Genomic DNA, 24,089 nt, shown 5'->3' with positions numbered 1-24,089 from the left:
AGTTTTGGAAGGTTGTGTGATTCTAAGAATTTATCCATTTCTTCCAGATTGTCGAACTGGTTGGCATATAGCTTTTCATAGTATTCTCTTATAATCTTTTGTATTTCTGAGGTGTCTGTTGTAACCTCTCCTCTTTCATTTCTGATTTTACTTATTTGTGCCTTCTCTCTTTTTTTCTTGGTGAGTCTAGCTAAAGGTTTGTCAATTTTGTTGATCTTTTCAAAGAACCAGCTCTTGGTTTTATTAATTTTTTCTATTGTTTTTTTGGTCTCTATTTCATTTATTTCTGCTCTGATTTTTATTATTTCCCTTCTTCTACTGATTTTGGGCTTTGTTTGTTCTTCTTTTTCCAGTTCCTTTAGGTGCACTGTTAGATTGTTTATTGGAGATTTTTCTTGTTTGTTGAGATAGGCCTGTATTGCTATAAACTTCCCTCTTAGAACCACTTTTGCTGTATCCCATAAATTCTGGCATGTCGTATTTTCATTTTCATTTGTCTCCAGGTATTTTTTGATTTCTTCTTTGATTTCTTCGTTAACCCAGTCATTGTTCAGTAGCATTTTGTTTAATCGCCATGTATTTGTGGCTTTTCTGATTTTCTTCCTATAGTTGATTTCTAGTTTCATACCGTTGTGGTCAGAAAAGATGTTTGGTATTATTTCAATCTTCTTAAATTTATGGAGACTTGTTTTGTGGCCTAATATGTGATCAATCCTGGAGAATGTTCCATGTGCATTTGAAAAGAACATGTATTCTTCGGTTTTTGGATGGAATGCTCTGTATATATCTACTAGGTCCATCTGTTCTAGTGTGTCGTTGAAGGCCAATGTTTCCTTATTGATCTTCTGTTTGGAGGATCTATCCGTTGGTGTAAGTGGAGTGTTCAAGTCCCCTACTATTATTGTGTTACTGTCTATTTCTGTTTTTGTCTGTTAATTGCTGTATATATTTAGGTGCACCTACATCTGGTGCGTAGATATTTACAAGTGTTATATCCTCTTGTTGGATTGTTCCCTTGATCATTATGTAATGCCCTTCTTTGTCTCTTTTTACAGTTTTTGTTTTAAAGTCTATTTTGTCTGATATGAGTACTGCTACCCCAGCTTTCTTTTCATTGCCATTTGCGTGGAGTATCTTTTTCTATCCCTCCACTTTCAGTTTGTGAGTGTCTTTAGGTCTGAAGTGTGTCTCTTGTATGCAGCATATATGTGGGTCTTGTTTTTTTATCCAGTCAGCCACCCTATGCCTTTTAATTGGAGCATTTAGTCCACTGAAGTTTAAAGTAGCTATTGATAAGTATGTACTTACTGCCATTTTTTAACTTTTTTTTTTCTCAGTGTTTTAGTAGTCCTTCTCTGTTCCTTTCTTCTTCTATACATTATTGATGGTCACTTTAGTTTGACCTCTGTCTGAAAGCTGTACTCTTTAACTCCCCTCCTCCCTCCTTTTATGTTTTTGATATCATATCTAACCTCTTTTTTGTGCATTTGTATCCATTACGTTCTAATCATGGAAATAGATAATTTTTCCTATTTGTGGTCTTCTCTTTTCCCCTTAAATCAGTCCCTTTAACATTTCTTTTAGCACTGGTTTTTTGGTGACAAACTCCTTTAATTTTTGCTTATCTTGGAAAATTTTGATCTCTCCTTCCATTTTGAATTATAACCTTGCTGGGTAGAGTATTCTTGGCTGTAAGTTTTTTCCTTTTAGCACTTTAAATATATCATGCCATTCTCTTCTAGCCTGTAAGGTTTCTGCTGAGAAGTGAGGTGATAGCCTTATGGGGTTTCCTTTGTATGTAACTTGACATTCTCTTGCGGCTTTTGGGATTCTCTCTTTATCTTTAATTCCAGACATTTTGATTATGATGTGTCTTGGTGTGGGCTCACCTTGGGTAATTTCTTCTTGTCTTTCTTCCAGCTCACAGATCCATTCTTCTGTATCCTCTCCTCTGCTTTTGAGTCCCTCTAATGAATTTTTCATTTCCAGTATTGTATTCTTCATTTCTGATTGGTTCTTTTTTATATCTTCCATTTCTTTATTGACATTCTCACTGAGTTCATCTATTCTTCTCCCCAGATCAGTGAGCATCCTTAACACTCTTAGTTTGAACTCTCTGTCAGGTAGGTTGCTCATTTCTGTTTCACTTAGTTCCTTTTCTGGGGTTTTGTCCTGTTCCCTTACTTGGAATGTATTCTTTTGCCTCCTCATTTTGCCTCTTTGCCTGTGCTTGTGTCTACGTATTAGGTAGGTCAGCTACGTCTCCTGCTCTTGGATAGGTGACCTTATGTAAGTGATGCCTTAGGAGGCTTCCAGTGTGCTTCCCTCAGTTCTCAATGTTCCAGGTGTGGCCCCTATGTGGGCTACGTGTGTCCTTCTATTTTGGCCTGTTAGCTCTCCCTATAGGCACCCAGGGAGGCTGAGTTATACTCCTGGCCAGCTGTTGTAATGCTCAGCTGCTTGTAGTTGTTGTGGGCCCTTCAGTCTCTTTATCAGGTGTGGGGAGCCCCAGCACAGTTGGCTGTAAGTTCTAATACCACATTTGTGTTGCAGTATTTCTTTTAAGTGAGTAGGCCCCCAGCGTGGCAGGTTGTTAGGCTCAGGGCCGTACAATTGCTGTAAACCTCTAGCCTATTAGGTGTCTTGTCAGCTCTCTGAGTATTGCAGCTGGGTGGGGCTGGCCTCAGGCACAGTAGCACCCAATTGTTTTAGGCTTTGGAAGGTGGGGCTAACCTCCTATGTAGGTCTTTGAGAAGCACAAGTCTTCTGCAGCTGACAAGCCCTGCCACCCACAGGTCCACACACAGTCAACACAGTCCTGCCCCGTGTGAGCGCCCCAACCTCCCCAAGCGGACCCAGTCTCTCCACGGCGGGAGCCCCACACACTCCGCCACCGCCCACACTCTCCACCCACTCCTTGTGCACACCCTGCCCTGCTAAAGTCTGCTCAGTTGCCAGGCTGCAGAGAATCCAGTCACCAATCTATGCAGGCCCACACGTTGCCTGAGGGCTTGTTGTTGGGTGGGGCCAGTCTCTAGGGTGGGCTGCCTGCCCTGGCTGAGCTGGATTAAATCGGTGCTCTAGTGGGTGGAGCAGACCCTGGGCTAGCAGGCCTCAGGGAGAACTCCAATGGCATCTGTGTCAGCACGCTCACACCAGGCCACAACAATGGCCGCCGCCAATGTCCCAGTCCCTGGAGAGGTCTCACCCCTCACTGAGATGCACTCAGGGCCTATTAGGTGAGTCTCTTTTCACCACAGCACTCTGCACCTTTCTTTCTGGTGATTTTAGGATGCTTTCTGAAACGGGTGAGTTTGTGTGCGGGCCCTTTAAGAGCCAGTTTTAGTTTCTTTGTGAACCGGGTTTTCTGGGGGTACTCCCCAATGCTTTAGTAGCAGGCACAGTCAGATATTATGTCACTCATCTCGATTGTGCTGGGTCCACAAAATGCCCACAGCGGGGGCGCTCCCCGGCTCAGGGCCCCGCCCCTCCAGGGAGGCTGCCTACCTGTGAGCTGCTCCTGGCGGCCGTGAAGCTGGCGGCTTGTGAAGGCAGCGTTTTTCCTCTCTGGAAGGGAGTCTCTGCCTCTTCTACCTCAGTTAGGATTGTCCGTTTTTGCAGGAGTTCTTCTTACCCAGTTTTCAGTTCTGTCTCTGGGGTAATTTTTCCACGAGTAGTTGTAAATTGGCTGTGTCCACGGGAGGAGGTGAGTTCAGAGGCTGCCTACGCCGCCATCTTGACTCTGCCTCTTCATTTCTGATTTTAGTAATTTGAGTCTTGTTTTTTCAGTCTTTTTAGCTAGAGATTTGTTAATTTTGTTGACTTGTGCAAAGAACCAACTTTAGTTTCATTGATTTTTCTCTATTGTTTTTCTGTTCTCTATTTCATTTATCTCTGCTCTAATCTTTATTATTTCCTTCCTTCTTCTAGCTTTGTGTTTAGTTTCTTCTTCTTTTTCTATTTCCTTGAGTTGTCAAGTTAGATTGTGGATTTGAGATCTTCCTTGTTTTTTAAAGTAAGTGTTTAAAGCTATAATTTGCCCTTTAGCACTGCTTTCACTGGGCCCTATAAGTTTTGTTATGTTTTGTTTTCATTTTCATTTACCTCTAAGTATTTTTCTAATGTCCTTTGTGGTTTCTTCTTTGAGCCATTGTTTGTTTAAGAGTGTGTTTTTTAATTTACCCAAATTTGTGAATTTTCCAGTTCTACTTTTGTAATTGACTTCTAACTTCATCCTATTGCAGTTGAGAAGGTATTTGGTATGATATCTATCTTTTTAAACCTATAGAGACAATTTATGGCCTAACATATGTTCTATCCTGGAAAAAGTCCCATGTGAGTTTGAAAAGAATGTGTATGCTGTTGTTGTTCTGTATGTGTCTGTTAAATCTAGTTGGTTAATTGTTTTTTAAATCCTTGATTTTCTTACTTATCTTCTGTCTGGTGGTTCTATCCATTACTGAGAGTGCGAAAATGAAGTATCCAACTAATATCATAGAACTATTTCTCCCTTCAATTCTGTCAGTTTTTGCTTCATATATCTTATGGTCTGTTGTTAGGTGCGTAGATATTTATCATTGTATTATCTCCTTGCTGCATTGCAACTTTTGTCAATATATCACGTCCTTCTTTGTCTCTAGTAATCTTTTTTTTTTTGTTTAAAATCTATTTTGTCTGATATTAGTATAGCTACCCTGCTTTTTTGGTTACTATCTACATGTAATATCTTTTTCCATCCTTTACTTTCAATGTATGTTTTTGGATCTAAAGTGAGTCTTTTGTAGACATCATACAGTTGGTCATGTGTTTTTAACCATTCTGCCAGTCTATGTCTTTTGACTGGAGAGTTTAATCATACATATTTAAAGTAATTACTAATAAGAAGGGACTTTCTAATGTCATTTTGCTATTTTTTCTATATGCCTTATAGCTTTTTTGTCCCCCGTTTCCTGCATTATGATCTCTTTTTCTGTTTAGTTGATTTTTGTAATGAAATGTTTAAATTCCTTTCTCGTATCCTTTTGTGCATAGTCTATAGCTATTTTCTTTGTAGTTACCATGGTGATTATATCTTTTAGATCTAATTTAGATATAATTTTATATTTAAAATTACATCTTTATACATTGTGTGACCAAAAACATAAACTAATAATTCTTTTAAATGAATTAGTCTCTTAAATTATATAGAAAATAAAATCTGGATTTACAAACCAAAGTTACAATAATAGTAATTATTAGGCTAGTAATTTAAAAAAAGCATTAGTCTCTTAAATCATGTAGAAAAAGTCAAGTACAAACCTGTGTTACAATAATACTAGCTCTTATTAACAATAATTGCCTATTTATTTACTGCAATTGAGGTCTTTATTTCTTCATGCTGCTCTGAGTTACACTCTAGTGTCCTTTGATTTCACCCTGCAGGACTCCCTCTAACATTTCTTGCAGGGCAGGCCTAGCATTAACAAACTCCCTCAGCTCTGGTTCACCTGGGGATGTCTTAACTTTGCATTCACTTTTGCAGGGCAGTTTTGCCAGATATAGGAATTTTTGTTGACAGTTTTTTTCTTTTAGCACTTTGAATATATTGGCCCATTGCCTTCTGACCTTCAAAGTTTCTGATGAGAAATCTGCTCATGATGTTTTGAGAATCCCTTATATGTGATGAATCTCTTCTTCTTTACTGCTTTCAAGATTTTCTCTTTGTCTTGGGTTTTGGAAAGTTTGATTTTAATGTGTCTTGGTGTGGGTCTCTTTGAGTTCATCTTTTTTGGAGTCCATTAAGCTTCATGGATGTTTATATTCATGTCTTTCATCAAATTTGGGAATTTTTTAGCCATCATTTCTTCAAATGTTCTCTCTGTCCCTTTCTCACTCTCTTCTTCTTCTTGGACTTTAATTATGCATATGTTTGTCTACTTGATGGTGTTCCACTGGTCCCATAGGCTCTGTCCACTTTTCTTTAACCTTTCTTCTTTTTGTTTCATGGACTCCATAATTTCCATTGTCCTATCTTTTCATCTGCTGATTCTTTCTTCTGCTTACTCAAATCTGCCTTTGAATCCTTCTAGTGAATTTTTCATTTCAGTTATTGTACTAAACAGCTACACAATTTCTTTTAGTTTCTCTTTAGGTTTTCTATCTCTTTATTTATATTTCCATTTTGCTCATACATTGTTTTCTTGACTTTATCCACCTATTTATTTAATTCTTTGATCATCTTAAGACAGTGATTTTAAAGTCTTTGTCTAGTAGATCTACCATCAGGTCTTTTTGGGGGACAGTGTCTCTTGATTTATTTTTTTCCTTTAAATGGGCCATACTTTCCTGTATGTCTGCACCTCTGTGATCAGAATCAGCAATAAGTGACCAAAGCACAGATGCCCAATATTTGGAGGACAAGATCCTTTTTGCCCACCCTGAATCCCCCTAGCTATATGCAAGCTGCTCCAGAAACATGTGCACAGATGCTGCCATGGTGCTGGGGGTGGAGGATGGTAGATGTTAGTGTGCTAAGAGCTGAAATTGAAATTGACCACAATTTACAGTCCAAATATTCCCCTGGAATTGGCAAGCTTTCAATAGACTCCAGAGTTCCAAAATAGTTCATTAGACAGATTCTGCCGGTGCAATTGTTGTCTAGGTGGGGAGATAAATTCCTGGTGCTTCCTACTCTGCCATCTTTCCAGAATCCCCTGAATCTGTGTTCTTTTTATATGTTAAGAATTAACATTTTAATCATTTATTTAACTCATTTATTACCCTTCGTTGTTTAAAGTGGCCTTTGCACTACATCCCACGTTGTTCAAAATATTTTGCAAGATGTATTGAGTCCTCTTAACCCATGACTTAAAGGTATAGTCTTAGAAATTCATTTTTAAATTTGCAAAATATAGAGGTTTTAAAAATATGTATTGTTTTATTGTTGATTTTTAATTTAATTAAATTCTGGTTAGATATTTTGTCTGAATATTATACAATTTTTATAATACATTAAGACTTCCCTTATGACCAATATATGACTGAAATAAGAGCTATGATCCCAATTCTGCTCACCTACATCTTCGATGATGTTCATAAAGACATGTTGCATATAATAGAGAGATGGAGGGCTCCACTTATAGTCCATTCATTTACCACCACTACCGAACAGTAGGATGTCACTGAGCCTAACCTGGGTACTGCTGTCCAGCCTCTCCTTCTATGACCATGTTTGATTATGATATCTTGGCCTCCCTTGTGACTAAACTAATGAAGACTTAGCAGAGAAAAATAAGATCCCAAATTTCAATATCCATCCATTATTAACACTGGAATTCACACTACTGATTTAGATCTCTTTTACTTTTGAGCGTCATCAGAACTTCCACTTGCTCATTGCTTACAATGAGCAAAGGTTGAGCCAATGGTAGACAAAACTCTTTCTATCTCATTCTCCTTCTTCAGATGAATATGTTTCTGTAAATAGGTGCACTGCTTTTATTTTAAAATTATTTTCCATTTATTTCATAGATTGATTATGGGCTTATGTAGGGAGATAACTTGATGTTACAGAAATCTATCTTGGTCACATACCTTTGCACACTTGTGGTTCTAATACACGATAATAGCTTACAGCTACAATGATTCTGTGATCACTGGGGAAAGTTCTTTGCAAAAACTCTGTGGGTTCTAACCTTAGAATCATGGGCTGGAGAACTTAAGGTCTTCTATGTTATCCATATTTACTATATGCTCCGTGAAATAGTTGACTTGTGTGTATTGTTAATCTCTTATTTTAGGTGAGGTCAAAAATTGGCTATTGTCCACAGTTTGATGCCTTGCTAGACTATATGACTGCTCGGGAAATAATGATCATGTATGCCAGGTTGTGGGGGATACCTGAGACTCAGATTAACCGTTATGTGAATAACTGGTTGCAATCACTGAATCTGGAACCCCATGCTGACAAGTTTATCTACACTTACAGGTGAGATATTATCCTAGTGCTCTCATTGCAGCTAATATTGAGGACCCTCCCTGTGTTTCTGCTCTTTGGAATGGGTGCCCCACTGACAAAGAGAGGCATTGACTGTAAAATAACCTAATGCCCTGCCAGTGTTTAGACATCAGCAATAAAGCAGACCTAGATAGTATCACATCTTCCTTTGCAGAGATGAACTCACAATCCTGATTCTTTTGGAATTGTAGCCGTTGAATTACAAAAGAGAACATCTTTCTCCTTATCTCTCTTTCGTTCTTTGCCTCCCAAGTAAGGACAATGTGAGATTCTTTGTATAGGCCTGGCCGTTATGTAGTTTATGTATCTGGGAATCCCGAGGAACCTCAAGAATAAGAATTAAATTTCACTGCTAATGTGACTGAAATTGATTTTCTAAACAAAAGTCACCTTTCTACATTTCAAATGAAAATGACTTGATTTATACATCTGGATTTGGATCTGGTACCTGGATCCACTACATCCAGGATCTAGTGCCTGGATCTGGCATCCAGATCTGCCAGCTTGGATCTGGTGCCAAGCTCAACTCCTTGAGTCACGTGTAATCAGTATTTTTAATACCTCCGTTTCCTATGACTCAGCATTTTGGAAATAGGCAAATTATTTCCTGTAAATAATGGATATGTATTAAACAGATGTTTTATGTATTAAATTACTGTGATGTATAGTCATCTCTGCTTCTGCTTTCTCTCTCCTTCCTTGACTATGAAGTGGAGGAAACAAACGTAAACTGAGTACTGCTATTGCTCTAATGGGAAAGCCCTCAGTCATCTTCCTGGATGAGCCATCAACTGGCATGGACCCAGTAGCCCGTCGCCTGCTCTGGAACACAGTGTCACAGACACGTGAAAGTGGCAAAGTCATCATCATAACCTCTCACAGGTGTGGCTCATTGGGAAGCTAGATTAAGTGTTAGAAGAGTTGCAATGGCTATGCGGGGCATTATTTGGGGCTAGGAATATTGGACAGTAAACTTGCCTCAGCATGTGTGCTCCTCTTTAATCCTAATAAATGGAATGGCCAAGAATCCTCATTGAGAGGAGAGGATAGGAAGTTCAGGAGCTGTTCCATTTGAGAATTTCGTTCTCTTCTACTTTGAATTTGAAAATATCTCCATTTCCCATGATGTTGATGATTGGCAAATGAAACCTTCCATTTCAAAGAGAGTCACAAAATACTGGATATTTGAACTATAGAATGTCTTCCAATGGAGACGTTTTTAGCCTTACATCATTCTGGTATCTTGTTTTGCTAGTATGGAGGAATGTGATGCCCTCTGTACCAGGCTGGCCATCATGGTAAAGGGAAAGTTCGTGTGCCTTGGCAGCCCTCAGCACCTCAAGAACAAGTTTGGCAATGTTTACATCCTGAAGGCCAAGATCAAGACTGATACGGATGACAATAAATTAGAGGAATTTAAAGAATTTATTGAAACAGTTTTCCCAGGTAAATTAGGTTGGTTGTGCTAACTTTGTGAGAGTGTGTTAAATTGTATTTGTTGTTCCCACCATCCATGTGCTGTGTATCTCCAAGAACTTTTTCTTGTGAGTTGTTGATATTTATTGACCTTCCATGTTGAGTTTCTTTTGGAATGCTTGTTCCTATAAACTTCTTGTGCCTAGTTGTGCTAAGAAGTTTTCACAAAAAACAGAGATACCAATCTCTTGTATATTAACTAGTAAGACAGTTGTAGATTATGGCTGTCCATGTGACTTATATATCTAAAGTCATATGTTTGAGCATAACTCTCAATTATTTGCACATAAAATCTGTATTAATCTGCCAGGGCTGCTATTATTAAATACCACAGACTGCGTAGCTTCAACAACAGACATTTCTCACAGTTCTGAGGCTAGAAGTCCAAGATCAAAGTTTCAGCAGGTCTGGTTTCTCCTGAGGCCTTTCTCCTTGGCTCACAGATGGCCGCCTCCTCACTGTGTCCTCACATAGCCTTTCCTCTGAGCATGCACATCCCTGGTGTCTCTTCCTCTTCTTATAAGGACACCAGTCATAGTGGATTAAGGCCCCACTTTTATTATCTCATTTAACATTAATTACCCCCTTACAGGCCCAATGCCCAAACACAATCACATTTGGGGTTAGGACTTCAGCATGTGAATTTTGGAGGGACACAATTCAGTCCAAAACATCATCCATGAAAAGTTTTAAGGTTTTCTTCCTTGCACTAAAAATGTATCTCTGGTCTTTTGCTATCTCAGGCAGGATAGAGAATTGAAATTCAAACAAGAACCACTAAGCTTTTCTCTCCTTTCTAGAGTAGCGTGCTTCTGTGTGCTAAAGTCAATAAGCATTTCTCTGCCTATATGATACAATACCAGAGACAGCACCTATTTATTTCTGTCCTTTACCTCTCTTTCCTAAACATAAAGCAGGGACATGGCAAGGCTTTTAATAACTCCAGTTTCTCCTCTTAGTTTCCACTCTGCTATGCTGAACAAAATATCAGAGAACTTCCCATTATGTGTCAGGCCGAGGAGTTGGAAGTTTATCTTCTAAGCAATGGAAAATAACATGATCAATTACACAGTAAGAATGGAGATCAGAAAAGAAAAAGAAACGGATGGTAGAGCAGATGCGGGGAGCAGCTGTGTGGGAAATAGAATTACCTCAGTGTTGTTCCTAGTCCATTAGGAAGTTCAATAGTCACTTATGCATTTCTTTGGCAAATATTTTTGAATGCTTATTGTATCAGAGTTCTATTTCATGTGGTCCCTAAATCACCACAAAGAAAAGTTGTGACCAGAAAACCTCAGTTACTGTAAGCTGTCCTAATAACTTGCTGTACTTGAAGGAAGGACACTAAACACTGACCAGAGACCTATCCTCAAGGGTGTGGACACAAGAGCTTTAAAGGGAATGTGGATTTGAGGCACATTCTCAACTGTAAGGTGGTTGTTGCCCAGTTCTTCCTCACACTATTTTGAGCAAATAGCTATTGAAATATGACAGAATCAAAAAGAAACTGACATGGAATCTATACATAAATATTGATTTTTAAAAAGAAGAAATAAATATTACAAGCAAAGGGCAGCTGGAATATCCACTTCTAAGAAGGGCTTACCACAGGAATGAGAAATACTTAGGGTAAATGATTCTACACAATCTCCAGGAAATATAAGTGACCATGTATTCTTTTTATAAAATTCAAAGATAAGATGATTCCATTTCTGCAGTGTAGAAGATTATATCTCTGAAAAGGACCCCTGGTAAAATAAAATGAGAACTTGGTAAAATTAAAACAAAAATATCTTTCATGCAATAATTAAAAATAATTGTTTCTCATTCAGAAACAAAAGTGAGAAAATTATTTAATAAACAGAAAACAAAAAATTAAGTAAAGGAAAGGAAAAAGTAAAGTGAGCTGAAACTCTGAGCAGTACAAAAATACAAATCCTGGAATCAAATGCCGTTGTCACTGCTGGGATCAGAGATGAAGCTCTAGACCCTCTCCAGAGTTGGAGAGCTCATGCTGAGACTGCCACATAAAGGCAGGACCCTCAAAATGGACAAAAGTAGGCGGTTGGTAGCATCCTCTGACTCCAAGTAGAAGCAAGCACAGATGCTCTCTGGAAGAGAGAGCATCCTTAATTAGGCTTGGAGTGGAGCAAGAACTATAGGAAGCAGATATCAGAAAGTACCAATTAGTCTTTGGGTGCTGAAAATGATGTAATCTATACAGAAATCAAAATATAATGATGTACACCTGAAATTTATATAATGTCATAAACCAATGTTACCGCAATTAAAAAAAAAAAAAAGAAAGTACAAATGGAAGGTGTACACTGAGAGACCATATTATTTAAAACATCACAGAAGACTCTGGGGAAAGAACGCTATAGCTGCAAAGCTAAGAAAGATATTCTGTCCCACCCCACCTCCTACATGGGAAACTCTTGCCAAAACTTTAAGAAAATTCATCTCACTTAAAGATAAACTGAAAAGATTGTGATTGAATGCCACAGAAATATGTTGTAAGTAAAAGAGGACAAGAGGAAAAACCTAATAGACAATAAAAGCACAGCAGATATATAAGGCCACAAAGCAGATGAAAACTATTATCTTTTAATATGAGCTTAAAAATTAAGAAAGGGACAGAAGGTATGAAGAAAATACTAAGTCAGAATTGGAAGGGCTAAGAAATTAGATGACTAGACAACACAGAGATATGAAAAGACAACTGACAGCATTGGAGAGGATTTTTTTTTTAGGTAAACATTTCAGAAATATTTTGTCGAGAGCAAATAGACAATATATATAGAAAGTACAAGGGAAATGGAGATTGGAAAGGAGAAAAATAGGAAAACACCAAACGGAAATGTAGATAAGCATTCGAAAGAAAGTAAGAGAGAAGCAAGGAATGTTAATCCAATGCAACTACAAAAGTAGTCCACAAAGAAGAAAAAAATAGCCACAGAATAGAATAAATACTAAGAACTATCAAGAAAATTTCTTGAAATAAAATAAGAGAAACCTACTTGTTGAAAAGGCAACTAGACACCTCAAATTGACCTCAAATCATTAACACCAAGGAATATTTTAATATAATGATTGCACTTTAATAATAAAGTAAGAGGGGGGGATCTTTGGAAATGCCGACAAAAAGGCAAGTCATATATAAGGGAAATAAAATCAGATTGAGCATAGGATTTTTAACAAGAAAGTTTATACCAGGAGAGGATGTAATATATTTGAGATACTCAATGAAAGTAAAATACAAGCAAGGTTTTTACCTCCTGCCAAAAATGACTTGCAAGATTAAAAGTCACAAAGAGTCATGAACACATAAGAACTTAGGGAATATTGTTCCCATTAGCCCTTCCTAAAGAATATACAAATAAAAAATTTCAGATCAACTAAGAAATGATTGGAGAAGCTTCTGCATAAAACTAATGGTGAGCATTCAATATATGTAACTCTAGATCTAGGGCTAAATGAAGGATATCTGTGTGATAATATATCACATAATTGATATATATTTTAGAAATATATGTATAATACAATACAAAAAATGAAAGGAAGAAGGCAAAGAATATATAAAAAGTTAAATATGATTACTTAGTGTATTTTAGATATTAGCTGGGAACAATAGAATATTACTTTAAATTACATGTTGGTGGAGGCAACCTAAGAGGTTACTGGCATAGTGAACGTGTTTGTAATAGGGAACCAAAAAACAGTATCTCAAAAAGATGGGATTATGGCTATTAGTATAAGGATATTAGTAGGAAGTTATCCATTAGAAAAAAAACACAAACCTTCCTATATCACAAATATAACAAGAAATAGAACCAACCACATACTGAGAATATGTGTATGTGTTTATATTTATGCATGTTTGTAGATCTATACATTTCCTTTTATATGTAATTACAGAACAATGTGGGGGAACTGCTATAGAACATATTGGTACTATTAATAAATATAAAAAGGCTTGACTTTCTGACTAAATGAAAAAAAATTATTTTTTCAGATTGCCTAACAAGCAAAATCCAAATCTCTGCTGTATATAAAAACCAATACTAAAGCAAACTGAATGAGAGAGGTTAAAAATAAAACAAATAGTCTAGATCTCATGCTAGCCCAATACTCAACTTTTAGTAATTCATTAAAAATTTTTTAGCTAAATCTTCTTACTAGCTTACATGGCACCCATGAGTGTCTGCCTTGTATAAGCAAATGCTCTCATCCTGTTTCTCCCTGCAGGCACCTGTCTCTCCCCACATATTCATTAGTTGTTTGTCCGATGTTTGCCCAATCACAAAACTGATGAGCTAAAGTAAAGCCATTAATTTGCAATTTGTCCGACATTTTGTTGTTTAGAAGTGTGGGAGTGACACTCTTTCCAGTTTTCTGAACCTCTGAGGTGAAAACAAAGTTGGTAAAACCAATATTAAAAAGAGCAATGGCCCCCAAATTCCACCTCTAGGTATATACCTTAGATACTTGCATCCATCTGTGCCATGAGATAAGTAAAATAATATTTAAATCAGTGATAGTCACAATATTCAGACTCTAGGAGCAATCCATATGTCTATCAGCAGCTGAATGGAGAATAAATTATGGAATAATCATACACCAGGGTATTGTACAGAAGGAAAAATTGAATGAATTATAACTATATACAATAACATGAATGAAACTTATAACACTGAGAGTGATGTCATCAAGATGGCTACATAGGTCATTCCTGACTTCAGTCCTGCTTACAAGACCAACTAGCAACTATGCATAGACGGGACACCATTGTGAAAATCCCAGAACCCAGGCGTGAGACTGAAGCAGCCTCCTGGACAACAGAGACCGAGAAGGACTAAATAGAAGGGTAAGAGGAGCAGCTACACACTGACCACATTACCCCTTCCCCAGGCTGGCACGCCAAGAAGGTCCCCCCAGGCCTACAGTTTCTCCAGGGGAAAGAGAGAGCCAAAGGTCCCCCAGTGTTGTGGGACACTTCCTGGGAGACACACTTGGATCTCACCTCACGGGGATCACTGGGGGAATCTGTGGGGCTTTACCACTGGGGATCAAATAAAGACAGAGAAGAGGGGTGGTGCTTAAAACAACCAGCACTCATATCTTGGCAGACTATGTTCTTTCTTGCAGCAGCATGGCAGTAGAGCAGAGATCCCAGCCAGTGGCTCTGTCTACCTGCCGAGCTGGGCTAGTGGCTGCATCTAGCCAGGGAACTCTGAGCGCACTTCTGCCTGATTTGGGTCCCCAGCCAACAAGCCGTACCAGGTGTGGAGCCCATTCCACAGCCCCACTGGCCAGAGAAGCAAATTCAAAGCCCCGACCAACTGCTGAAGGTAGCCTCCAATCCCACCCAACCAGGAAGCCTGGCCAAAGAACCCAGGAAGCCTAGAGTCCATCCTACAGCTGCTCTTTTATCAGTGCCTGGTCAGAGATACCAGCCAGCAGCTCTGCCCATTTGCAGAAATGAGCTGTTGGCCCTATCTGATGAGGGAGTTTGATGGGCAGTTCTGCTCTGATTTAGGTCCTCAGCCAACAAGCCATACTAGCTTGATAGAATGGTGAGACCATTCTATCACCCCACCTGGGAAGGGAAGCAAATTCACAGCCCCACCCAACTGCTGAGCATAGCCTGTGATCCACCTGCCCAGTGAATCCGGGCAACTATGGAGCCTATCCTACAGTCACACTTGGGCAGGGAGCCAAACCAACAGTCCTGCCCAACTGTTAAGTATAGCCTCTGGCCCCACATAACCCGGGAGCATGAACAGTGATCTTGGACAGCCTTGGAACCTAGCCTATGGTGCTAACCACCGGCAGAGCCCAGACTACAACCTTTCCCAATTGCTGAACACAGCCTACAGACTCACCCAGGCAGGGAACCCAGCCAGTGAACCCACCCAGTCAAGGAGCATAGCCTCCTGCCAAATCTGAAGACAGAGCCCAGAGAGTGACTCTGCCCAACTGCGGAGCAGAGTCTCTAGCCCCACACAACCCGGGATATAACTGGAGGCCCTCCTGAAAAGTGGCCCAACCTTTGACGTTGTGCAACAATGAAGCACAGCCAGCAGCCTACTAGATTGTGAAGGCCAGCCTGCAGTCCTGCCCAACTTGGGGACACAGTCTGCATCCCCACATAATCACAGAGCACAGCTTGAGGCCTTATCTGACAGTGAAGCCCTTCCTGCAGCCCCACCTGAACACAGAGAACAGACAGTGGCACCATCCGATTGGGGAGCACAGCCTGAGGCTCCACTGACCAAGAGCGATTGTGCTCAGCCCATAGCCCTTTCCAGTCGTGGAGTCTAAACAGTGGTACCACCCTGCCAGGGAATGCAGCCTATACCTCAACTGTCCAGAGATGATTACAGAACCCAGCTAGTGACACCACTAGACTGTGGAGCACAGCTAGTAGCCATGCTCAATCAGGGAGCCTACCCAGCAGCCCTGCTTGAACTCAGAGCTCAGCTGGCAGGCCAGTCCAACCACAGAACCCAGACAGCACCCCAACCCTGACCTCATAGCACAAGCAGTGGACTTGCCCAAAGCAAGATCCTTATAACAGGCACTGCTGGCCCATGGATGCTACCACACAAATAGTCCAGAACCTCAAGCTGAGCTGATAGCTGAAGGTCTGTCCTTGCTGAAGAAAACCTGTAAACTCTAGAAAAGGAATGTACAGATACAAATGCAAGGAATCAAGGACCACAGAGAATCAGGTAAACATAACACCACCAAAAGAAACTAATAAAACTCCAATAACTGACCCTAAAGAAATGGAGATCTATGAACTGTCTGACAGAGTTTAGAGTAATCCTTTTAAAGAGGTTTAGTGAACTACAAGAACACACAGAAAGACAACTAAGTGAAATTAGTTGTACAATGCATGAACAAAATGAAAAATACAATGAAGAAATGGACACGATCAAAAAAAAAACAAAACAAACCCAAACCCTAATCCTAGAGTTGAAGAATACAATGACTGAACTGAAGAATTCGATAGAAAACTTCAACAGCACTCAACCAAGCAGAAGAAAGAATCAATGAACTATGAGATAGGTCATTTGAAATTATCCAGTCAGAGATGCAAAAAGAAAAAAAATGAAATAAAGTGAAGACAGCCTACAGGACTTATGGGACTTTTAACAGAAACAATACATACATTATGGGAATGTCAGCAGGAGAAGAGAAAGAGAAAGCGACAGAAAGCCTATTTAAAGTAATAATGGCTGAAAACTTCCCAAACTTGGGGAGAGACATGGATATCCAGATTCATGAGGCCAAAGGACCCAAAATAATTGAACTTGAAAAGGGCTAACTGAGACACATTGTAATAAATGTCAAAAGTCAAAGACAAAAGAGAATTTTGAAAGCAGCAAGAGAAAAGTGACTCATCACACAAGCAAACCCCCTTAAGACTACCAACAGATTTCTCAACAGAAACTTTGCAGGCCAAGAGAGAGTGGGATTATATATTCAAAATGTTGAGAGAAAATAATCAGTCAACCAAGAATAATATACCTGGCAGAGCTGTCCTTCAGAAATGAAGGATAGGGCCGGCCCCGTGGCTTAGCGGTTAAGTGCGTGCTCTCCGCTGCTGGCGGCCCGGGGTTCGGATCCCGGGTGCGCACCAAGGCACCACTCCTCCAGCCATGCTGAGGCCGCATCCCACATACAGCAACTAGAAGGATGTGCAGCTATGACAGACAACTATGTACTGGGGCTTTGGGGGAAAAATAAATAAATAAAATCTTTAAAAAAAAAGAAAAGAAATGAAGGATAGAAAAAGATTTAAACTTTACTAAACTCTCCAATTAAAACATAGAGATTGGCAGAATGGATAAAAATACATGGGCCCATAATTTTTATACATATAGTTAGGAGGAGTCCCAGATGGAGGAGTCCCAGACTCTTTGGACTTGGAGGAACCCATTTTATCCTCTACTTTCCTTAAAAAAAATTTTACCTACCTGATGCCTCCTACTGAACTCAGTCCAGTTTAAGTTGGATTCAGTCTGACCCCAGACCCAGTTTGGTTGAAGTCAGAGAGCCAATAATGTTTAAGTCAGACCCAGTCCAACTCCTGACCCAGTTTGGTAAAAGAAAAGCTCAAATCAAGTCAGACAGCTCATGACACAAAAGCTAGGAACTCAGATATCCGAGAGGGATTTACCCAAGACATTCAGGTGCAGTGAGAAAGCAGTGAGCACAAAGGGGCCAGCAAGTATCTATACCTGGTTGCTCTTTGCTTCTAGGGCCATTGGGGTTCTTTTGAATCCTGCTTCTTCTACCAGAACCGTTAAAAGATAAAGTGATGCATATTAAAATTTTCAAGAGTTTATTAGTGCATACATCAATTTGAATTGGGAAGCACCAAACCAAAGGTGGTTAAGAGAGCTCCAAGACAGGAGCTAGGGGAGAGGTTTTTATAGAAAAGACGTGGGATTTAAGCGAGGAAATATTTGGCTATAGCTTAAGCAGTTGCCTTATTTGAGAAAACCTAGTTGGCTCTTTGTAGTTGGTTGTTCTTAAATTTCATTTTTTCAGATTCAAATGCATTTACTCTGGCTTGGGTTTCGATATACTTATGTAGGCTACCTAGGAATCAGTCTAATGGCTTTCTTGTTTGATTACTTTAACATATATTTCTAAAGCATTTTTAATCCCAATTAATTTAGTTTGCAATAATTTGCAAATATGCAATGATAAGTATAAACACATCTGTTCGTTCTAAATTTGGAATGGATACCACCCTCTTCCTTCTTATTCCACCACTGGATAAGAATCCAGTGGTGGAAAAGAAACGAGAACACCCAGCCTGACTTTATATGTATGATTTCATCTTTCACATGGCGTGTGAACATGAGAATAGCAAGCAGGCCTTTTCCTGCTCTCCTTCCCAGCAAACACACTGTACATGCATACATACACAACCAGAGTGAAAATCCTCCCAGCTCATATTCTCAGCACTGTGTTTAGGATAAAGTATTATAGTAAACATTAGAATTTTAGAAGGCCCAGGTTTCATCCATTGGGCATTTTTTTGGTGTGTCTGAAAGCGTGTCTTCAATAATTGCTATGAACTCCAGAAAACAAAGCCTACTTCAGCAGGAATAAATCTGCTGAAAAAATTAACCATGGCATGTATACTAAACTGGTGGGCTTCTGGATTATGTCCCTTTTTTATCAGCCACATCTATTCACTACTCTATTATGTATAATTAAGTTGATATAGCAATATTTTGGCAATTTAAAATGAATTCTGTAAGATTATTCATTTATCCTCTCTTTCCTTTTTCAGGTAGTGAATTAAAACATGAGAATCAAGGGATCCTTAACTTCTACATTCCCAGCAAGGACAATAGCTGGGGAAAGGTGATTGTAGAAATCATGCCTTTCTAACATTACATGTTAAGAGAGCACTAATGATAGGAAGTATTTGGGATTTAGTCATATGGAATGAGAGCCTGGTGTTATAGTAGGAACAGATACTTTAGGTCACTTTTCAACGGTCCCTAGAGTTTAATTGCTTCAAATTTCCACCTCTAAACCCCATTTTTTGTCCACGTCCTTCAAGAGAATGGGGGTTCTACTGCTTCCTCTCAGAAGCTCAATTATCTATTCTGTCTATTTTCTCCTCTCCTCCTTCTCCGCCTTTTGTCCTCCAACATTAACGTGTCAGGAGTTGGAGGAAGTGGAGGAGAGGTTTATCTGGGTTGGGGGCTGGAGGGAAGACTGTAATTGTAATTGCACTTTGTTGTTGTTGTTAAAGGTGTTTGGTATTTTGGAGGAAGCTAAAGAGCAATTCAATTTAGAAGACTATTCCATCAGTCAGATAACACTGGAACAAGTCTTCCTGACCTTTGCTAACCCAGAGAACATAGAAGCTGATGATTGAAAAAAGGTACCATGAGATTCAGTTCGAACCAGTGACCCATATGTCTTCCTTAGACTACTCTCTACTACACCTGGATACATAGATGGGCATTCCTGTGTGTGTATATCTTGGTGTAAATATATTTATGTAATAAAGAGTCCTCCACAGGAGACCATATGTCCCTTCTTTGTAGAGTTACATGAGTGGCCTGTGTATCCAAGCATGTGCAAATCTAAAGACATTTGGTGAAATTCCTGCTTTCTCTCCTAGAAATATTAAAGAGCAGCATTTAATCAGGGTGGGGACAAGGACCTATTCCTGAGTATTCTAAATGTTTGAACAGAAACAGCCAGAAATGATCGAGCTGTCAGAAGGGACAGCTTGAAGAGTGAGAGTTTGTTTTAGGAGCTGAGTTATGGATAAGAGGAGCATAAATCCTGGAACAAAAATCTTTCCCATGGATACACACACACACAACAGACACACACACACACACAATACGCATACACACACCAATTTTATACCAAAAAGAGTCTAATTAAAATCAATATCAAAGTTTATGGCGATAAGTTGGGTTATTTCCAAAACTCAAACCAAGATTCTACATTTGTAAGATAGTCTTTGCACGAAGAACATTTAAAGTCCAAGAAAGGAAGCAAAAACATTCTTTAAAAATAGTGTATTTTCTTTCCTATTCTTGCCCTACCTCTAAGAAGGAAAGAAGGAAAAATGAGGTAGAGAGAGAGAGGGAGACAGAGTTCTGATCCTTGTTTGGGCAGATGGAGTCCCCCATAAGCAACATGAGAAATCTGATCACTTCCCCAGTATCATGGGCAGATGAGCAGGCAAGTCAGATTATCCTTGTTGAACTGCGAGATGGAAAGAGTCCATGAAGCTGCTCTATTTTGGGATGGTCTGTTCAAGGTTTTTATATCCTTAATGGGATATTGTGAGTAATAAAGTGACAGCCAGATGCTGTTCTCTGTTCTATTGTTTTAAGCTATAATATAACTTTCTGTGGGCTCCATTCCAATACCTGCCATAGATCTCTGACAAGCGATTTCAGTGATGGCAAAATCTGTTTCCCAAGCTGGCCATCTTTAAAAAGGGAGGGAGAACTCATTTTATTCAGCCCTTACTCGCATCTAGTCTCCCAGGTGGCTTCATTAATAATGCTTTTTAAAATTCCTTTAATCTGGTAGTCTCTTTCATTGCCCCTTCCTATCCCCCAACCCACCTCTTCATCTTCCAGCAAGAAACAAAAAATATTATGTCAGTTCCTCTACTAAGCACTTTACATGCATTGCGTCATTTAATCCTACTACAACTCTCTGAGGCAGGTGGTACTGCTATTATCCTCACTGCACATGGGAGGCTCAGAGGGGTTAAGGGATTTACCCGTGGTCACCCAGCAAGCAAGCAGGAATATCAGTCATGTCCCCATCAGGAGCCTGGAAACCACAAAGCAATTTGAACAGAGAAAGTTAAAAGAATTATTAACTGTAACAGGAGGTTAGCTATAAGGAGGTAGAGAGAATTCTGAAGAATACCCTGTGGCTGAGGGAAAATACCCAAGGAAGAAGCAAACTCTGAAGAGGGCCCCTCCCCAAGGCTGGGATTCAGACCTTCTTGGAGAAGGTGTAGTTGTGGCTCCCCTGATGGTGGGGAAGTTCACTGGCCCTGGGCTGGGGCTGTTCCACACCAGCTGAGCCAGCAGGAAATACCCCTCAGGGTACAAGCTGCCTAGGCTGGCCAACAGGGAACTGTGGCTGGGTCTGGCAAGCAGGAAATTCTTGTCTGGGGTTGTTGGCAGGCTGATGCGTGAATCACTGGGAATCCACACTTAACGGGGGTGGGGGGCGAGTGCCACGAAATGTCCTCCACACCTGCCGCTGGCAACAGCAAGGTAAGAGCAAGAAGAATCTAAGAGAAGACACCCTACCCAGGAATAGAAGCCCCTTGTGCTGCAGTGTTCAGCTTACCCTGTCAGTTCAAGAGCCCCACTCTATTTGGTGTTGAGAGGCGATAAACTGATAGCTGGCACAGCAGGGCAGAGACGATTTGCCCTCTGATAGAATTCAGAAGCTGCGGTTCTAACCCTTAAGCTACAGTGGAGGTGGGGTCGGCCAAGAGGAGCAAGCATCAACGAATTTGGGGAGCATGAGAAAGGTGTGGAGGTGGGGTCCACTGAGTGGCTGGCGGGTCAGGGCAGAGCGCACAGATGAAGCAGGTGGGGGATCCACGCGCTGAGCGGTCTCGGGCAGAGGCGGCCTGCGCGGAGGGCGGAGGGTTGGGGAGGGGTGGAGGGTAAGGGGGGGGAGGGCGGCGCACGCGTGGGGGGAAAGGGACGCTGGACGGCGCGCGTCACGCTGGGTTCGGCCCAGGAGGGGGGCTTTTGGGTGGCCCCCGGGAGGGGTTTGCAGGACCCTGTGCCTGCGCCTCTCAAGCTGCCTGCTAACCCTCTACAGACGCTAGATGGCGGCGGCCCCCTGAGGGTGACCATGACACCTGAGGGACAAGGGAGCCCGCGACAGGTGGAGGACTCTGGGGTCGCCCAGTAGGGTCCAGAGGCGAAGACTCTGAGGAGCAAGCGAAAAGGCACCGAGGTGGGGCCTTGGGGGTCTGGGGGCGTCCGACAGTGTGCGAGGGACGAGCTGGGTGGGCCCCACGCTCAGAGGGGTCATGGGCGGTAGGTCCAGTGCGGTGGGGAAAGGAGGGGAGGGGTGGCGCGTGCTGGGGAGGTGGGCGGAGCAGGAGGGCGCACTGGGGCTTCGGAGTATGGGTGGGACAAGGGACTGGGGGCGTGGGCGCATGCGCGGGGAAGGAGCCGCGGCGGCACACTCGGGGTCCTCCTGCCCGCCGGGTACCGGGCCGGGGCCGCATCTTTGCGGCGTCTGCGCGAGGCGGAGGCGGCAAACCTGCGCGCAGGGCTGGCGGCGCGACGGTTGGGGAGAGCGTTGAGAGCAGGCGCTGCGGCGGGTGGACGCGGGTCCCTCAGCCGTGGAGGCGGAGGCGGTGGTGAGGCCTGAGCGGTGAGTGTCCGGGACCTCTGCCCCTTCCTTTTCCTCTCCAAGCCCCCCTACCTTGGGCACTGCTCCCAGGGCGCCCCCGGAAGGAGGAAGTGCGGCCCCAAAACAGAAACACAGCGAACAAGCACACAGAGTAAGAGAGACTCTCTGTACCCCAAACCACACAGAGAAGCAAACCAGAACAAATTAAACAAAAAGAGACTCTTAGGAATTTTATTTTGGCTGTGCAAAGTATTTGGATGCAAGAGCTTTGGAAGCAAATGTTTTGGTTCTAGTCCTAACTAGTCCAGAATTTATTTGCTGGGTGACTGTCTTAGTCGGTGGGGCTGCTGTAACAGAGTACTGCAGACTGGGCAGCTTATAAACAGTAGAAATTTATTTCTCACAGGTCTGGTGGCTGGGCAGTCTAAGGTCAAGGCCCTGAGCTAACATCTGTGACCATCTTCCTCTATTTTGTATGTGGGTCGCTGCCACAGCATGGCTTTATGAGTGGTGTAGGTCCACACCTGGGATCTGAACCAGTGAACCTGGGCTGCCAAAGAGGAGTGAGCTGAACATAACCACTATGGCACTGGGTGGGCCCCTCCTTGCTCTTTTTTATGTTTATCTTTCTACATAAACTTTACAACCAAAAGGAAACTTATTGCTTATTATTTTTATTAGGCTAACACTAAACATATGCTAACTTGGGAGAAGAATGACATCTTTATGCTCTCAGGTCATCCTCTTCAAGAACAAGGAATGTTCTTCCAATTGTTCAAATCTATTTGCCTTTTATAAGAGAGCTTTAAAGTTTACCTCGTATAAATTTTGTACATTTTTTGTTACATTTATTCCTAAGCATTTTGTCTCTTTGTTGCTGTTATAAATGGAGTATTCTCTTCTTTTATATCTTCTTAAGAGTTATTGTTTATATGAACTGTATATATGAAAGTTTTTGGTTTTTATGTTAATTTTATATCCTGCTACTTTCTTGAATTTTTTTATTGTTTGTGTTGAGTTTTGCATTGATTCTCTTGGGTTAAGCAGTTATATCTGCAAATAGAAATCCTTTTACTCTTGTTTTCTTGTCTGATTCAATTGGCCAATACCTCCAAGACAATGTTCAAGTTAGTGGATATAGTGGTCATTGTTATTTTTTCTAAAATGAGGTGTATACATTTTATTATGTTAGGATGTATTCATGAATTCTTATTTGTTTATTTAGTTGTTTTTTAGTTGTTTTAATCAGGAACAGAAGTTAAATTTTGTCAGAATCCTTTTCAGCATATGTGGAGATGATTGTTAGATTTTTTCCCCCTCTGAGATATATTAATGTGGTGAGCTACATGATAGATTTTCTAATATTGAACAATTCTTCTGTTCTTAGAATAAATGCCACCTGATTTTAGTGTATTTTTTTAGAATATGCAGTTGGATTATGTTTGTTAGTATTCTGTTCAGAATTTTTGTGTTGATATGATAAGTGGAATCAGTGTTGTTTCTTTTGGGGGGTAGTCTTTGTTAGATAGATTTGTTTCCAAAAAATAATTTGATTAATTTCCTTCTGTGCTCTGGAAAATTTTAGTATTGGAATTATATGACATTTGAAGGACAGAATTTCCCTATGATTTGATGGAGCATTTCTTTGATACCCTCTCTATTTCTTCAAGGAAAATTGGTCTATTTTATATCTCTAAGAGGATAAATTTTGGTG

General features: G+C 40.7%; 1 protein-coding gene and 1 long non-coding RNA gene across 3 annotated transcripts in view; one reads left to right on the top strand and one right to left on the bottom strand.

Annotated features, from left to right (window-relative positions):
- LOC147913596 (uncharacterized) overlaps positions 1-3,737 on the bottom strand; it is an 83,683-nt gene extending 79,946 nt beyond the window's left edge. For both annotated transcript variants that reach the window (XR_015548546.1, XR_015548547.1), the window contains exon 1: positions 3,508-3,737. This is a non-coding gene — a long non-coding RNA (uncharacterized LOC147913596). The remainder of the gene's footprint in view (positions 1-3,507) is intronic.
- The window catches only part of LOC101399964 (phospholipid-transporting ATPase ABCA3-like), a 208,924-nt gene extending 189,385 nt beyond the window's left edge, over positions 1-19,539 (top strand). Inside the window, exons 27-31 of the mRNA XM_087417086.1 lie at positions 7,779-7,966; positions 8,708-8,878; positions 9,252-9,442; positions 18,789-18,862; positions 19,260-19,539. Coding sequence (XP_087273212.1) covers positions 7,779-7,966; positions 8,708-8,878; positions 9,252-9,442; positions 18,789-18,862; positions 19,260-19,385 — 750 coding nt within the window. The 3' untranslated portion in view covers positions 19,386-19,539. The remainder of the gene's footprint in view (positions 1-7,778; positions 7,967-8,707; positions 8,879-9,251; positions 9,443-18,788; positions 18,863-19,259) is intronic.
- The last annotated feature ends 4,550 nt before the right edge of the window (positions 19,540-24,089 follow it).

This window comes from Ceratotherium simum, chromosome 26 (genome assembly GCF_057802395.1).
Source record: "Ceratotherium simum simum isolate JZ-2026a chromosome 26, ASM5780239v1, whole genome shotgun sequence".
Lineage (NCBI taxonomy): Eukaryota > Metazoa > Chordata > Mammalia > Perissodactyla > Rhinocerotidae > Ceratotherium > Ceratotherium simum.
The sequence above is the reverse complement of the archived record's forward strand: the minus strand, read 5'-3'. Positions and strand labels throughout refer to the sequence as shown.